An 18,441-nucleotide genomic window follows, 5' to 3' on the forward strand; every position below is an offset into this window, starting at 1 on the left:
CACACACACACACAGTATTTCCAACATTATGCTGCTCATTTAAAATGTTTAAATGTTCTGTGGATGACAGAAATAGTTACAATAAAGCTGCTACAATAACCATAAAGTGATACCACATAAACACTGAACTTGCCTTTATTTGCATCATGTGTTAATAAAAGCTTGTCACGGCATAAAAATATCTACTTATTAAATATTCCTGCTGATTTTTTCTAGATCATCAACAGCTTCTTTATGTTCTTTAGCTTCTTTACCTTTATATTCTACTTAAGGGTTTCTGTAGCATTAACTGCATAGTTATTTGGTAGGGGTGCAACGATACTCATATCGATATTGAACCGTTCGATACAGTGCTTTCGGTTCGGTACGCATATGTATCGAACAATACAAAATTTTTAATTTATTTGATCAACTTTTCTTCTGACGATGCTGTCTGTGTTGAGAGCTCAGTGGATCTGCATTCGACTACTCTGCCTAGGCTGCACTGTCGAGTGCAGATCCACTGAGCGCAGCGTAAGCTAGCAAGACAGAAGCTAAGCTCGTTGCAACATGGCAAATTGAACCTCCCCCACCCTCATTCAGATCTGGCGTTTGGAACTATTTTGGTTTTCATGTGACGTATGACCCTGAAGGTAAGCGCGTTTTATTTTTGAAAGAGACATTTCTCTGTAATAAACTCTTTTCCAAAGATGAGTGATTTCTCGATCAGATAGATTTATTACTTTATTACTTTGTTGTTTCAGCAACATTAAATTTAAGAACTCTACGTTTGAGTTAAAATATATATTTATAATTTTAATAAATGACAAATTAAAAAAGCATGAACATTTTTTGTATTGAAAGTATCAAACCGAACCGAACTGTGAATTTTGTGTATCGTTGCACCCCTATTATTTGGTAAAGTGTTGGGTATCTCATTCACTTGGCTGTTGATGCCACAGCCTTTTTTTTTGTTAACTCCTGTCCTGTCTGGCAGCTTATGCAACCAGAGTTATGATCTGAATGCACTGTTGAGCCAAACAACTTGTTATTCCAAGATCAGCTCTATAAATTCTCTATAGGCTCCTCTGGTATACAGTTTGATAATGTATAAGACAGGATGGGTAGTAGAAAGGGGAAAAAAATGGGGTGGGGTGTAATAAAACGACAGGGTACAAACAGAAATGCACAATACATCGCCAGTTAGTGCACCTTAAAACAAAAACAATAATACAGCACCTGGAACAAAATCTTGAAAATGCACAGGTAAATGGTAAATGGCCTGTATTTGTATAGCGCTTTACTATTCCCTAAGGACCCCAAAGCACTTTACACAACCAGTCATCCACACATTCACACACACATTCACACACTGGTGATGGCAGCTACATTGTAGCCACAGCCACCCTGGGGCGCACTGACAGAGGCGAGGCTGCCGGACACTGGTGCCACCGGGCCCTCTGACCACCACCAGTAGGCAACGGGTGAAGTGTCTTGCCCAAGGACACAACGACCGAGACTGTCCAAGCCGGGGCTCAAACCGGCAACCTTCCGATTACAAGGCGAACTCCCAACTCTTGAGCCACAATCGCCCCGGTACATAAATCAATCTTTCTTTGGGGTGCGTGCGTGCGTGCGTGCGTGCGTGCGTGCATGCGTGAATAAGAGCGTGAAAGTTTGTGAGTGTGTATGTGTCACAAAATACACTTGAAAAGAGGGTGAGAAGCAATACTACCCCCCAGCAGGGGTGGGAGTCCAGGACCAGAGGCGATGGGCAGCCAATCCCACTAGAGGCCTGCCACCCCAGTGTGAGCTGAGTTCAGGATCCCAAAGCAACAGCAACGTCCAGTGGGGAGTGGTAGGGGAGGTGAACCCCTTCCTCCAATACCAGGCTCAGCAAATCCACCCATATGACTGCTCTACCCACTGTGACACTGTATGAACAATGTGCCGTATGAGGGAGTGCTGGGATATGTAAGACCAGGAGGACAAGAGCACTAGCCCAGAAGGAGAGAAGCAGCAAACAAGTGGCTCAGTGTGCACCCCATTTCCCACGCCCCACCACAGGGGTGTGCAGATGAGCCCAAAGAGACCACTCAATTACAACAGACACACAGCAAAAGTGACATGGCACACTTATCTGGGTCTTGGACGAGCTGCACCCAGCAACGGTTGCCCCCCTCACCTGGACACCCTACCCCATCCAATGGGCTTGCAGTTACACACGACCGCCATGGTGCAGACCGGACATCCCAACGTGCGCTAACACACACTACACTGCAAGGCAGTCAACGGGGTGCAGACCAACCCTGTGCAAGAAGGTACCCAGCCGGACACCAGGCAACCCCAGGCACCTGGGCAGCCATCCAGCCTGGGATCAGGACCCACCACCACAAGGACCCCAGGCCCCACACCCTAAGATTGCTAGGCAGCACCCACCCCAGTCCCCACCGCTACCAACTGAGGCAGAGACCCAGACACCCCAAAACAGCAACTGCAGCTCCCAGGGAGATGCCAGATCCCAGTAGTCCCAGAGACCGCCTTCATCCTGCTGCAAGTCATACAGGGAAACAGGACTACAACCGACCATCCCCACTAAGTAATGGAACTGATCAGTGGGAACCAGAGAGAAACACATTCATCCAGCTGGTTTTCTGAGGGGGAGGCATTCTCTCCAGACTGATGGGATCCAGAAGTAAATTGATGCCACAGGCTGTTCATAAACCATTTGACCAATAGATGATGCCAGAGTACAATGTAAGGTTTGACAGGATTAAAGAAAGTAATCTGACAAAGAAAAGTCAGCAAGTGCCAAGAAAAGATTTAACAGAAGACGTTTTAAAAATGTTTCTGGATTTGATGAGGTTTTCAGAAATGGATAACTGCCAAAGCGAGAAGACTCATGTTACCACAATACAAATTAGAGATTGTAGGTATAAAAGGTAAAAAACAGACACACACACACACACACACACACACACACACACACACACACACACACACACAGCCCTAGCAAAAAAGTCAGTCTAGTGCTTACCTTGAGGATTTTCACCACCACTTTCTCGTTATTGGTCACATTTATGGCCTCAAACACTTCACTGTACTTCCCTCTGCCCAGTTTACGCACCAGCTGATAGTTGTCTTGATTACTGAGAAAAGCAAAAGCGCAAAAAAGCAAAAACACTTTGGCAGTGATTAAAAATTCATTAAAAAATCATGCTCTCACGAAGAAAATATGTATATATATACCTCCAGTTTGGCACATGAGCATCATAGTCCCAGTACTCTCTGTTCTTCTGTGTATTAACATCGGTGTAAACCCGAGCTTTGCTGAGGGTCGGTGTGGGGCCAGGCATTGCTAGCTTTGAGGATCCGAGTCGAGGACCTTCACCTCCTTCTAAATACTTGCTGGCTCGATACTGGAAGGCAGCGCACCGACTCTCCAGAATATGCGGCTCTAAGGTCCCCGAGCCGTGCTTACCATTGGCTTTGGCTGCTCGTGGCCTCTGATGAAAGCTGTCAGGCTGGTCTGACACAGTCGCCGTGCAGACTGACAGAGCTACAATGACTGACTGAGTGAAGCCCCTGAGCAAGGTGTTCAGTAGGATGGGATGAAGAGCCGCCAGCTGCAGGAAGACAGGAGAGGAGCATAACTATGGGTCAATGTCTTTCTTCAAAGTAAAGCTCAGACTCTTTGGAAATGTATGAACATTTCCATGTGGTGGCAGATAGCTGCATAACATTAAGGACACAATAATACAGGTCAACAGGTCAAAGTCATCAGAGATAAGTTTATGTGGGTTTTTCATGCCGATTTCAAATCTGTGTTTAGTTTTTTTTTTTAAGCGCGTAGCTTCTGTGATGAAGCTAGTTACATATTGCATGATAGTTGGAATAATTAACCATAAGCGTATTGCCAGATTTAATGACAGTTCCCTGTGTTTTATGTTACAGACTGAATTAACTGTGATTGATTTCAGTTGTTACCATGCCTAGAAATTGTATCAATCATCCAGACAGTTTCTGTTACGTGCAGTTCATTCACAACGTCGCCCAATTACCACAGACCTTAAGATGATGTACAAGTTGTACTTTATCCACTGGGTGACCAGGATAAATCTTGGGCTCAACATGTCATCTGCAACAGTTGTTCCAATGGACTGAGTGACAGCTTAAATCTGCAAAATGCCACTTGCAATCCCGATGGTGTGGCTGGAACAGTGAGATCATCTCAGCGATTCCTATTTTTGCCGCGTGAATACAACAGGATTCTCAAAAAATTGTATATCCCAGTCTGGAATCTGCAATAAGGCCTATTCCTCATGATGACTTACTGCCTGTTCCTGTACTGGCATATGATGGATTAGCTTCTGTGGAAGGTGACGAGGAACACGGTCAAGCTTCATCTGGTTACAATCCAGAGTCATCAGATCCTGATTACATGGCCAATGAAGATTCAGAGACTTTTACACAAACAGAGCTGAACGATCTTGTTTGTGCTCTAAACCTGTCGAAAGACAAAGCAGAACTTCTTGCTTCGAGGTTTAAGCAGAAGGATTTGCTTAAACCTTTGTGGACCCGGCCCATGTAGACCGCGAAGGCCGGGTCCTCCGAAGAATGCAGCCGACGTTTTGGGACACAGCTATAATGTTGTGCTACGTGATTGCTAGCGACATAACATTAGCACAGTGTTAGCATAACATTAGCACAGTGAAGCTGGAGGATGAACGTCAACTTTTTTTCCACTCGATAAAAGTTAACGTGAGGGATTCTGGTGGTTAGGGACAAACGCAATCGCATAGCAGGATGCTATACACGGGCCAAACTTCAGTCAGGAGAACAACTGAGATTATTCATCCACTATAGAGATTGACAGACCACGTGACTTTCGCGCATTGCATGCTGGGAACTCAGGACCACAAAACGTTCATTCTCTGGCTCCAATACCTTCTTGGTTTTTCTTTGCCCCGCAAAAAAGGAATGTACAAAACGAAGGAGAACAATGCCGGTCCGTACAAAGACAGACTTGATGAAAAGTCAAAGAAAATATACGAGGACAAAATCAAAGGAGTGAAAGGTTTAGACCCTTACGAGCACACAGAGTGGACAAAAGACGTTAGCGTGCTGCCCAACTTTCACCACGCTCATATTTATAATTATACGGTTCTTGGAGTGAGTGCATACACTCATGAAGTTTAGTAACTTCAGGTCACTGCAACAAGCCCAGGTACAGTTTACCGACGGATGGATACAGGACCTTGAAATGCACCGTGTAGAACGAAAGACCATCGTACGAACAAAGGTAAGTTTACCAGTCTCACAAATCGTCTTCATAAATACACATTCGTTAACCGTTTATTAATAGGACCTTTGAGCTTAACGTTAATTAATTAGCAGTGGAAATAATTTCTGGTACGCGTTACAGAAATGTAGCAGTGACAATAATATTGTATGCTGTAATCGTACTGGGCAATTAGTGATACAAAAAAAAAACGTTTTACCCTGTGAATAAAAATATAAGTTTTTGTCAATGTACCATGGTAATAACAGAAGCGAAACGCAATATTGTGTCAGGACAATTCACTATTTATGCACAATAAACAAAGGAGCATAGCGCGACAATTTCTGTTCAGCGCCAAACTTGCTTGTAACCTATATCACCAATTATGTTATGAAAAATGACGCATTAACTACTACAAAACACTGACCTTTGTGTAAATGCTTGGAGCAGACTAACATGTGAGCTGGAGTGTTCTGGGACGTTATATTTGGTCTTTGAATGGCTGCAACCCAGGCCATCCATTGGCTCTTTGTTACTTTGGAAACATGACTTGAACAATTTCTCTTCAACGACGTAATCCGATAACAACCGATCTCTTCCTGTGGCTGACATGCGACTTGCTATTGCAGTTAATGATACAACAGCTTCTTGCCATTTTTTGTGTTTCTTTTTATTGCTGTGTAACTGATTTCAATTTAAAGCCCGCGTGCGCTAGTACCTCTTGCCATGAGTTCCCAGAATTCTTTGCGGTTTTGTCCCTGAATGACGTCACATTTTCAATCTCTATACAAGGTTAGTTATTAATATACTGCAACAACATGGGAATAGAGCAGCTGCGAGAGAATTCAACATTAATGAATCAATGTTACGGAAGTGGAGGAAGCGCAGTTTTTGGCTTTCCCCATATTTCAGAAGTGCTTCATCTCTTTGCTATGACTTTCGGCATAATTTGCAGATGATAATGGTTGTAGCCACTGCGATGCTTTCGATCAAAACAGGCGCACCTTGATGACATCATCAACATGCGCTATTGCGATAGAGCAGTATAGTCAAAATCTCTATTGTCGGCCAAATTTATATCGTTCCTATCATATATTGTTTATATCGCCCACCCCTACCACCAACCTTCCGATCAGTATATGACCTGCTCTACCACCTGAGCTACAGCCACCCCATCAGCTTCTATGGCTTTGGGGATCTCAGCTGGGTTCGGTGGGACCAGCTCCACTTGGGCGTAGTGCCAGAAAGTCGCTAGCTGGGGTTTGGAGTATGTAAGAGCGGCGCCGACTAATGCAGGAACTTTATTCACAACTTTCTTAACTGCCTGCGCCATGATGAGGACTTCCCAGGAGGTCACCAGAAGAAGAAAGCAAGTCTGTTTTGCAGGATGAAAGATACAAACAAAATCTCTCAACAGTTGAGTTTGAAGCTTGGGTGGTGTTCAAGTGGCTCTGCAAAAGCTTTCTGGACATCCACAAGTCTCCTGGATACAAGGAAGAAGTTCAGCATCTGCTCAATTCCTACCAGAAGCTGGGCTGTCGCATGTCATTGAAAATACACATCCTGCACTCACTCACTCACGTTTTCATCAGGATATTCAGTTAATAGAGCGTCACTACCAAGGTTTCAGGAATTGTAGCATGATGGCCAACTACTGCTGGATGCTGTACCACAACAATCCAGACACAGTATACACAAGAAAAATCACAAGCTAAGTGTTCTTGAAGAAACTGTGGTAGCTGAGCAGTTTTTATGCTTCTTCATTTCACTTTGTAAATATACTTGAATTCATCTCGCTATTCACCAAAGCTCCTATTTCATTCACATATTATTTGATCTTTGCATTTACCAATTTTAGATGTCTTATGTGCACCCCTTCCCTTCTTTTTTATAAAGTTTGATATAAAAGTAAACGAGTGGTTTCTTTTTTAAATTTTGGCAGTTTCAGTCATCCACAGAGGAAGAAAATCACCTGGACTAGATTAAAGCAGAGACTACAGCTCCATGATTATGGGCAAAATATAAACATAAGAATTTTAACATGTAAATGCTTCCACATCCATGTCACGCTACATTCCAACTAATATACAAATCGTTACTTCAAAATAAAATTCATCCTCAACAGCTTTGAGTTCCCTCTACAGTTCCCCATGTTTTGCGCAGTAACAAAACCTGCACAAGACTTTCACATATCTTTAGGCAATAAATCTTTGTTACCTGGTGTTTATTGGACACGTCTTTGGCCAAATAAAATCCGAAAGCACTGTTGACTTCACTATATCTTTGGCATTAATTTATAAACCACATGATTATCTTTTGCTTTGCATTATATTGGTGAAGTATGCATTTTCAATATCGGTTAATCAAGTTAATTTAATGCTGGGAGGCCAAAATTGTGATTGAAATTAAAGCTGGAACCCTATTAAAGACTTATCAACGTGCTATTGAAAGTGATTTTTAGAAAAAGTCTGTACAATTCAGGTTCAATCAGGTCAGATAATTGTGTGCAGTTGCCTTTTCTCACATGTAACACATGACAGGACAGCGCAATGCAGGTGCACTGTAAAGAACTGGAAATGCCACATTTGCTTTAGGGGAAAGTGCTGCCTGAGTAAAACACGCAGGAGGAAGGACTTCACCAGACTGTGACCTGCTCTAATTTCACATGCAAGTACATTGTGTGATACATACAAATGTTCAGTGCTGCAGTGTGTGTGTGTGAGAAAAGATATTCCCGTCAGCACCTCTCAGGAGTAAGAGCAGTTTATAGTCATTTTCTAACTACTGGTCATTTTGTGCCCTTTTGTATTATCACTGTGTATCCATTTGTGGTTTTGGGGGTCATTTTTACATCTTACTTTAGTTTATTTTTATTTATTTATTTAAATCTGTAGTAGTTTTGGTTAATTTCTTTGTGGTTGTTAACATTTTGCTTCTCTTTACTAAGAACAGCAACAAGAACTGGTCTTAAGAATTTCAAGAATGAGAAACATGCCTCCCAGCCTGTCAGTCCCAGCATGCATTTCTGACAGTTGTGCATTAATAAACAATGATGTCACGCTCATAGCAATGGAACCTTTTTCTCCTTGTTATGTTTCTCCCCTACATTCAGAGTCACAGATAATAACATAATTGTACTGATGTGAATCTGTGCAGACCTTTGTTGTCTCTGTTCATTTTTGAGTATCTGTTGCAGTGTAATCTTTTTGGGTGTTTCTTTCCTTTTCACCATGTTCGCACTTTTTGTGTTTGTGTAGCTGGCTCTCTCTGCGGTGGGCAAAGGTTTCGATTGAGTATTGGGAGAAACACAATTTAAGATGGGGAAATGAGGGTCCTGCCTCAGAAATGATTGAACATCAGACGATTTCAGGAGATTTTTGTAGATACAGATATTTTACTTACTGGGGGTACAGGTCTCCCGCGTTCCCCCTTTAAATCTACAGCTATTTGCGATTTTGCAGGTGCAGTGCTGGGGACCCTCGCATCCCTTGGGCTCATGCCCAAAAGGCCTGTTTTTAATAATCCATCTCTGCCTGTTTTGTACCAGCGCCATAAACACCTTCACCTTAAAGACAAACCCTGTGTATTTTTCACCAACCACATTTACACTGTATAACAGAAACTGTAGCATCCAGTCCAGCTGGTCACCACTAAACTATCCTAGCATATCTGAAACATACCCCTAACGCGAACTAGCAACGTTTACCTAGCTCGCTTCCTTAGCATAAAATCTTAAAACGTCAACAATAATGGAGCAAGACAAAGACGATGGATGATGATTGTTCTGTCTTTATGCATAAGGGACACATACACGCCACAGGCTGTGTGTCAGTGTGACATTTCTGTGACGAGAAATCAATAACGGGGCTAAAGTTAGCCTGCTAACCTCGTCGTAGAAATATCCGAGCTCGGAGGAAGTCCGCCCAACATCAGAGTTAGCTCGCGGGCTCCGGTTATACGTCGCTCTTCGTGGACCGAAGCCGCTGCTGCACGTCTGAAGTTATTGAAATGGGTGTGATAGTCACACTGTCAATGATGTGATAGTTATTTCACTGGAGGGGTGGTGGTGATGATGGGGGTACATCTAGCAGCGGTTCGTTAGCAGAAATAGGATGATCTTCCCTTAGACAGTCAACGTCACCCGGAAGTAAAGCAAGCCTTAAACGACATAATTTAGATGTGAAAAATAAGACCCCGTTTAAACGCGTAATTATTACAAAATATTTTCCCACGTATTATTTTCCGTTAGTAACTTTTGAAAGCTGCTTAACATTTATCTGCATTTATTTATGTTTGTTTTTAGTAGCAGGATAGGCAAGTACTGCAGCACAAATCTGCTGCAATTTTACCTTCTACTTGCAATCAACATCAACTATTTTGTCAGTCTTTACTAAACGTTATTTTACAAATACATGTTAATATAATATATGCATCTAAAATAAAGCAGCGGATGGTGTGACAGCAGAGTATCTGCTTTTTCGTCCACTTCTTCTCCTCCCTGGCATCTCCATGTTCAACATGCTTTGTCCAATAAAGTCACTATCCCTCATTTCCAAACCATCGCAGCTTCGCCTCAGTGTCTCCAAACTGCTCAACCCCCATGTCTCCCTAACATCTCTCTCCATAACTCCCAACTACAATCTTCAGTAATGCTGCTGAATTGCTTTTTGTCAGAGCCACTGTCCCCAAACTACACATCAAGTTCAAACCACCATCTTGTAAATTTATCCAAACTACAAGTGAAATGATTTTCAGTTACCAGATTACTAGTACAAGTTGATCTAATCAAATTTATAATAATAATAATAATAAATAACTAGTAGGGATTTACTGTTGATTGTACTGCAGAATTTTCCAAATTACATTAAAAACAGCTACAATTACAATTCCTACAATACCTAAAAAGAATGTGCTGCTCAACTAAGTTTAGTAAATATTAGCTATTTTATGTAAACCCTCATATCCCAATTTGTTCAGTGGTTAAAAAAAATAAATGGAGTTCTCCGTGTATTTGTTTATACCCAGTTATTCTTTCCCTACTGACAGACAACCTGGCATTTGGCTTGTGTACTCTAAACATATTCAACTTCAGGACATTTATGTTAGTACACAAGGAAGAACAAGACTGCCAAGACACATAAACAGCAAATAAACAATAAAAAACAAAATGACAGAATATCATGTCAATTTTATTTTTTTATATTTAATCTGAGGAATGTAATGGGATATATCTCTTTTCAGTGAGCTACTGTAAAGGCTTTCCTGTCTTAATAGCAGGTCAATTATAAATTAGTAACAGTTGCACCTTTGTCCCTAAAAACTCACCTCGATGTCCACGTACACCCATCAACGCAAACTTGACAGTACAAAGCAAATTCAGTTTACATTGGAGCTGGAATATTATGACTCAGTTTTATGGTAAATGGACTGGTTCTTATAGCGCTTTTCTGCTCTGAGCACTCAACCTCCTTTCAAACGCCAAACGCTGCCGTATTTATTCAATTAATTCTGATTATAAGTAGAATGTACGTTAACCTGCCTTATGTATGGTTGGCTTGAAAGGTCACACCATCCCTGATGTCTATCCTCTTTAACGTTCATCATCATCATCCATTCATTCTCCTGATAATACAGCTGATGAAAACACTGTACACTTTAACTGTCATAAGGGTGGTTTATTTTAATTGTCTGTATACAGTATGAACAGGAGCCTATATTTGATATCCATATGTGTAAATCAGTGCTCCATTACAATTGCTAACCCCATACTGCAGCGTGAAGCAGACTCACCAGGATCTTTTAACCATGGCACACAATCCATCGATCTCACTTTCCCATTGCTAATCCCAGTTTGTGATCTTTTAAACCCCCAAATCCTTCTTTTAAATATACTGCAAAGATTGTACAGAATATAGAAATCCACACAGTAAACTAAAGGTACACACACTTTTTTTTTTAAACTTTATCCCTGGTACAAACCAACACATAAGTGGCAACTTTGAGGCTAGTCATATTAATCTGCTGAACATCTGATCTGGACCAAGGGGAGGCTACAATCCCATGAAAACATTACAAGGCCAATTCTTGAAAAATAATAATAATAATAATAATAATAATAACAATAAAAATAATAATACTTTTGTTAGATCTATCATACAGTAACTAATGCAGCTAATTTGTGGCAAGTGAGCAACATAATGCTTTGAAGTCCTGTTGGGTTAAACATCCTTCTGGAAATGGAACTAAGGTGCTTGCAAAATACAGCAAGCTCATTCATAGTAAATAGAAAAGCAGGTAACGTAAGCACTATACAGTTCTCAATGTTTACATAGCGTATACACACAATCTATAATATAACAGAGTAGACTATGCCATTAATCAGTAGTCATAAATATTACATTGTGCATGTTCTATTGCACATGTCAAGTGTTCGTATGACATAATAGGTATAGGTTAGTTACCTACATGTCATCTGTTTTAATACAAAGATGCAACAACACACATTTCATAGGACACTGGCTATACATTTTCACAATCCACTTGTATTTTTTTCCTTCTTCTTGGATGTTTTTCTAAATAAATCAAACCTATAATACAACAGTGATATTAAAGTGTGATAAATATTCATGCACAAACAGATGATACTACCTAAGACCTAGCATGTGAAAAGATACTGCAGCTCAAGCCAACTGCTGGAAGGGAGGACTTTTCTTTGCGCTATACTGGACATAAAATTAAACACCACAAAATGATTGATTGATTTTAAAAAAAAATTAACGAAAAGAAAACAGAAAAAACAAACAACAGAAAATGAAGGCACACGGATTGCAGAGGAGCCTACACATGTACTGGAAACAACTATCGGGACTTTCCTGCCATCTTTCTTAACAGAATCAAACGGGTACAAAACAGACGACCACATGCAACCACAGGATAAGGTTCCACACAGTATTAAACAAAATCAAGATCTTTCCACGTTTGACATTACACATCTTTCTCTTGCATTAAATAAAAAAAAAAGGAAAGGATATGAGGGAGCCTAACCCCCTCTGGCGATTTACCTTTTACTCAGAGGATGAATCAAGTCTTAACATTACTGATGCTAAAACTCATAGTTAATGGGGGCATGTTCTAAAATACAAATGAGCAAGTGGAGGCTGGCACATTTCCTGCCCAGGGCTTGGCAGCAGCTCAGCTCACGGGATGCAGGGAGCTTCAGGAAAACTCTCGCCCTCTGCGGTGTGCTGGACCGTGTGCTCCTGCAGGGCTGTGAGGTCAACAAAACGCTCGCCACACCACACGCACTTAAACTGCGTCTCACGCGAGTGCACACTCTGGTGCTTGGCCAGGTGCTCACGCTGCTTGAAGCTCTTGTCGCAGTTTGCGCATTTGAAGGGCTTCTCCCCCGTGTGAACGCGGCGATGGCGTTGCAACTCGGACGAATACCTGAAGCGCTTTTCACAGTCGGGGCATTTGAGCGGCTTCTCTCGAGTCGGGTCACAGCGGTGCTGGACGAACTCTGAGGATGACACGAAACGCTTGTCGCATAGCGAGCACTTTAGCGGCTTCTCTGTGCAGTGAGAGTTCTGGTGGCGCTGCAGCGTTGAATTCTTTTTGTAACCTTTGCCGCACACATCGCACTTGTAGGGTTTCTCCACTTCGCCGCCGCATTTGTGCCGCAAAAGTTCTCCCGACTGACTGAACGACTTCTGGCAGGAGGCGCACTTAAAGAGGCTTTCCATGCCATGAACCTGCTGGTGGTACAGCAGGTGGGATGGCTGGAGAAAGCCCTTATCGCAGAGGTTGCACTTGAAAGGGCGGTCAGCTGGGTTCTTGTGAGTGCGACGGTGGCGAACGAGGGCATACTGCTGTTTGAAGCTCATCTGGCACTCCTCGCACTGGAAAGGTCGCTCCTCAGAGTGGGTGCGCTCGTGTTGTCGCAGGTCAGACGGCCGCTTAAAGCTCTTTCCACATGACCCACAGCGGAAAGGCCTCTCGCCTTCTGGCTGGCATTGATGATGCAGAAGCTCGGATGACTCCTTAAAGTGCATCTCGCACAAATTGCACTTGAAAAGGTGCTCGCCTGAATGAGCGTACATGTGCCGCACGAGGTGGGAGCGGTGTTTAAAGCTCTTCTCGCATACAGCACATTTATATGGTCTCTCTGAGCTGTGCGTACGCTGGTGGTGTGCCAGGTGTGAAGACTGACTGAAGCTTTTATCGCACGTGTCACATTTGTATGGCTTTTCGCCAGTGTGTATTCTTTCGTGACGTGTCAACTCTGACAAATGGCGAAAGGACTTGTGGCACACGGAGCACTTATATGGCCTGTCTGGTGCAGAAGCCTCAAATGCAGGAGGAGACGAGGCACTGATTGCTGCGCCTCCACCGGATGTCTCCCCGGTGGAGGGCTGCTGAGGGTTGGCAGCTGACGAGGTGGGGGTTGCGTTCCCAGAACCCGGCCGGTAGGTTTTCTCACAGATGGAACATTTCATTGGATTGTTTCCGTTGCCATGTGAGTTGTGATGCTGAGCCAAGGAGGTGAGTAATGAGAAACCCATCTTACATACACCACACACAAAAGGCTTCTGTTCCACCTGCACACACTGATGCTCTAAAAGGTCTGTCGCCTGACTGAAGATCTTCATGCACTGCGTGCACTGGAAGGATCTGTCTTGAGTTACCATACACTGGTGCTCATGGGGGTTGGCCAGGTGAGATATGTCGTGGCCACAGGCTCCGCACTTGTGCCCTCTCTCGCCCCCTACCTGCAGCGAAGGCTGCTGAGCTTGAACAGCATGCTGCTGGCCATGCTGGGGCTGCTGCAGGGAGGTGTCTGGCTGCAGGACGACTCCATACACAGCGCAACCCAGAGGGTTGTCAGTCCCTTGGGGAAGCGTGTGCACAACAGAGGGTGGAGCCACTGCATGCTGTTGCTGTTGCCACGCCTCCGTCATCTTCCACTTCGCATGCAAGGGCTCAGCACTCGGGAGATGACAGGGGAATTTCAGTCCCAAACTGAGAGAATGGTGGATGTGGTTTTCAAAAATGGAAATGAGCTCACTGACAAGAGCTCAGTGCAGTATCTCTGTTTACACGTGTCCTCTGAGACTAGGAGAGAAAACCTGTTTGGATAGAAGAACATAGATTTAAGTATGATTGGCCAGCGAACACACAAAAGGGAGTGTATAATATTAAAGCATGCAGTTACCACAGTATGTAACACTCAATATCGACAACAATTTACAAAACTTACTATTGGCTACAAGAAAGTAATACAAACCTGCCTGAATTTCAGGTTTAGACTGTGGTGAGGAAAAACTGAAAAATACCCCAAATTTGAGGCCTAAAACTTGACCCATACTTATACTAGAGACAGAAGTCAAAGTACTTCGTACATTTAGTTAGCTAATGCAGATGTAGAGTGCATGTATGTACTTCTCCAGAAAACCCTAAAACCCTCAGCTAAGCTAGCTTTGAGCATTACCATAACCACAATTATTTGGTTCGGTCTAATTCCTGAAACGTAACTCGGGAAATTAACAGACGAGTTTTTCCAATTACAAGTATGTTTTAAATGCAAGTGGTTTACGAGTCAAGGTTTTGTCTACTTGGTCCTGAAAATAAACGCTTTCTTACAATGTATTTCATTATTTTTTCCCCCTCGGTTCCAGGGAGTAGCTTGCTACCCGACGTTAGCTTGTCAATTGCGAAAGCTAACAGCTAACCACTAGTAACAGCTAACGACACTAAACAACTGGACTTCCTTAGCAAATAATACCGGTTTTCTTTCACTAGAAAACCACTCTAACTTCCCATATTTCTTGGTCATAAACTGCATATCGTGTCGTAAGTCAAACATTGCAAAAGCGACTCAAGTACCACGGGCTTTAAGCTATATTTTTTGGCTTCAAAATGCCGCTTCATGACAGGCCACAATAGCGTTTATACTGGTCTAACATTTGATATGAACCTTCACTGTATGCAGGACCCATATCAAACTAGGCCTCCCCGAAGCTGCGGGAGGAAATCCGCCTCCTGCAGCGGAGTCTCGCACGTTTGCAAAGAAAAAAAATCGCATTCAGAAAAAAATGAATTCACGATAACTTACTTGAGCTGCTTAGCATTGCTTTTCACGGCCGTCTTCGGCCTCTGGTCGAAAACCGTCGGTGTTTTCTGGACTCGGAGGACCAGCGGTGGTAGGGATGCGGTTGAAGCCGGACGCCATCCTCTAGCAGACGGACGGACACCGGAAACCGCCACGCAGCGAGCTGTCGTCGCTGTTACTGCGATACTATGTTAGAGAAGCACCGAGGAACCAAAACGAGCTCCGGTGGAGATAAAATAACTCTCGCTGATTGTTGGAAGAGTTTACAATCCACCACAAAGCTAAAAGGTGTTGTTAACGTATCAGAAAGTCTACTTCCTCGTTTTGACAGTAGGGGGAGTGTTTCAACTGTGTACTCTGTCTCATCAGCTCTGTCGTGTACACCATGAACCCCCACAGTCTCAACTGATACCATCGTTTTCAACCGACAGACAAAACCGCACAAGTTAGGTGAAATTCTCAGCAGCGATACTTTTGTCTAATATAAAGCTCATTTCACTTAATGTCTTCCCCCAAAAAGCACCGTTGCCCAAAATCAATATTAAAGGCAACAATTTTAATAACAATGTATTCATATTTTTCAACATTGTTGATATTGTTCACTCACCAACAGGAAGAACATGTTTCTGTGTGTCACAGGAAGCGAGAGGCAGCCTTCCTTTTTTTACATTCTACATTTTCTCAAGTATTTTTAAAAATTAGAATCCACAGTTTTATTTCTAACGTGGGGGAAAAACCTGTCTGTCTGGATAGATAAATAGACAGATGGGAGAAGCATTCTGTTTATTTAGTAAAATATGCTCTTTATTACCACCAAAGAGGAAGATAAACATTGTTATAACAATGAGCTTAATGGGTTCCTCGGCATCATGGTGAGATCCGCATGCAGCACAGAATTATCACCTTCTGTGTCCTATGGGCTCAAAATGTGGTCATAAATATTTTGTACTTGTAAATCAGGATTTGTATGTGTAAAAAAAAATTTGTGTGTGCATAAAAAAGATTTGTATGTGTAAAAAAGATTTGTGTGTGGACTTAGACAAAAAAAAACCCTGCAAGTTACAAATACGAATTTTGACCCCATTTTTCTTCCTTTCATCTGATTGGTGAATGTCATGTCAATCACAAATGTAACAATCCAATCAGAGAACAGATGGGTTTGGCTGTCGAGGGGCGCTTTTTTTGAACTGCAGGTCTTTGAAGGGAATAAATGCCTGTTTTCATGCCAACCCAGCGTTTTCCTTCATCACCACGAAGGAAAACAGTCTGTGGTCGTCCGAGTTTGGTGATTTTTGTGTCACAGGTCTACGTGTTTAATACAGGGACTTCCACAGCCTTTTCAACAGCGCTGCGGACCGCGGGGTGGGGGCGGGCAGTGTTTTGGAAATGACAGTCTTCATTACAAAGCTTTCTTCGTTATGAATTAGCATACATGTTTTTATTTAACATTTGAAGAACCAGCAAAAAAAACAAATTCTTGTAGAGGACATAAAGTCAGAGATAGAAACAACAAGGAGCAGGAGCATCTAGTACAGGTAGAGCTGCTGCAAAAACCCACAGAGCCCAGCAGCCAGCAACAAATTCTGGATCCTTTGCTTTTAGTTAGCAGTTAGCATTAGCAGCACATCCTGCGTCCGATGTGAAAGGACTTTTATGCTGCGCACTGTAACTCACAGCAATGGTCCCGGGTCAGCCCTGACTTTGTGTTAAACTAATCCTAAAGTAATAATGGTATTTCTAACCACTGATATACCACAACTTTTTCCTTTCAACAGCTACTGAAAGTTAGAGGACCTAGCTGCTATCGGATATTTATATAGCGATCCTCCAGCTTCAAACTGTATTACCCTTCAAGGACCAGCAGTTCAAAAAAGCGCCCCTCTGACAGCCAAACCCATCTGTTCTCTGATTGGATTGTTACATTTGTGATTGACATGACATTGACCAATCAAATGAAAGGAAGAAAAATAGGGTCAAAATTCGTACTTGTAACTTGCAGGGTTTTTTTTTTGGCTAAGTCCACGCACAAATCTTTTTTACACGCACAAATCTTTTTTACACGCACAAATCTTTTTTACACACGCACACATTTTTTTTACACACACAAATCTTTGTTACGCACACACAAATTCTTTTTACACATACGAAACTGATTTACAAGTACAAAATATTTATGACCACATTTTGAGCCCATAGTGTCCTTTTATCAAAACTGAAAAAGATCATGTATTTTAGTTCAAAGCTGGCAGACTTTTTAACATGGGCTTCAGCTTCCTTAAGCACTTTTCAAACTGTTTCTTTGGATATAGGCGGCTCACTGGAAGCATGGCTGTCAGGAAGCAATCTGAAGGAAGTGAAGTGGCAAGAAAAGAGTGAGTTATGCCACATTATATAAGAACTGGACTGGAAATCGTTGGCAATAGGTTTTGTGGAGTGAGGAATCCAACTTTTAATTTAAATCATTACATTGTTTAGAGGAGGTCAGGAGAGAGGTATGACTGTCTCCACCTTCTATAAAACATGATGGAGACTGTGTCATTTCAGCCGCCCGTCCTTCAACACCGTGGAAGCGGTGTGGGAGCTTTGAAGCCTTGAGCTATGGAATTTGGTTGTTTTGGGGGGGTTCCTGACAAGAGTCGACCAGCATCCAAATACGAATGCTTCGAATGTACATCAGAAAGACTGGAGAAATATTCCTGAAGACAACTAAAAAATAACTGGAGAGGTTTCAGGTTCAGACTGTGGCGAAGCCTCAAAGTGGACACACCAATTATTAACGTTCAAGTCTGTTAGAACAACACAAACTGTTTGTGCCTTATATAATGTATTTTCACAGACTATTTCCCTGTTTCAATTAATCAGTTATTTAACATTTTCATAGCAAAATGTAATTAAAAAAACTGAATAAGTAAAATTAAATTAAATTAAATTAAATTAAATTAAATTAAATTAAATTAAATTAAATTAAATTAAATTAAATTAAATAGGCTGCATAAGCTTCATTTGGGCCAAATACAAAACAAAAACTTGCTCCACATAAAGATAAGTGTTGCTGGAGCTTTAGACTTAACAT

The 18,441-nt window shown here is 42.2% G+C and overlaps 2 protein-coding genes across 4 annotated transcripts in view; both read right to left on the reverse strand.

Annotated features, from left to right (window-relative positions):
* The window catches only part of LOC102205661 (casein kinase II subunit alpha'-like), a 21,900-nt gene extending 5,884 nt beyond the window's left edge, over window positions 1-16,016 (reverse strand). Inside the window, exons 1-3 of one of the 2 annotated variants that reach the window (XM_005746654.1) lie at window positions 15,976-16,016; window positions 3,229-3,605; window positions 3,017-3,128 (exon numbers count right to left, since the gene is read on the reverse strand). In XM_005746654.1, coding sequence (XP_005746711.1) covers window positions 3,017-3,128; window positions 3,229-3,605; window positions 15,976-15,990 — 504 coding nt within the window. In that variant the 5' untranslated portion in view covers window positions 15,991-16,016. Of the gene's footprint in view, window positions 1-3,016; window positions 3,129-3,228; window positions 3,606-9,146; window positions 9,255-15,975 lie in introns of those variants that run through there. The other variant, XM_005746655.1, reaches the window with a different exon arrangement.
* On the reverse strand, window positions 10,921-15,997 carry znf319a (zinc finger protein 319a). 2 transcript variants are annotated; one of them, XM_005746653.1, is made up of 2 exons: window positions 15,976-15,997; window positions 10,921-14,385 (listed from the first exon to the last, which is right to left on the reverse strand). In XM_005746653.1, the coding sequence occupies exon 2, from the start codon at window positions 14,215-14,217 to the stop codon at window positions 12,457-12,459; it is 1,761 nt and encodes a 586-aa protein (XP_005746710.1). In that variant the 5' UTR covers window positions 14,218-14,385; window positions 15,976-15,997; the 3' UTR covers window positions 10,921-12,456. The 2 variants fall into 2 exon arrangements, with proteins under 2 accessions (XP_005746710.1, XP_005746709.1); XM_005746652.1 differs by lacking the exon at window positions 15,976-15,997 and adding an exon at window positions 15,372-15,922.
* Window positions 16,017-18,441: the final 2,425 nt, after the last annotated feature.

The sequence above is a fragment of the Pundamilia nyererei genome, unplaced genomic scaffold (genome assembly GCF_000239375.1).
Source record: "Pundamilia nyererei isolate P.nyererei 1_Seehausen unplaced genomic scaffold, PunNye1.0 scaffold00181, whole genome shotgun sequence".
Classification (NCBI taxonomy): Eukaryota; Metazoa; Chordata; class Actinopteri; order Cichliformes; family Cichlidae; genus Pundamilia; species Pundamilia nyererei.

Bases quoted from the DNA above. Each gene is read 5' to 3' on its own strand.
- znf319a (XM_005746653.1), bottom strand. From the start codon at position 14,217: ATGACGGAGGCGTGGCAACAGCAACAGCATGCAGTGGCTCCACCCTCT.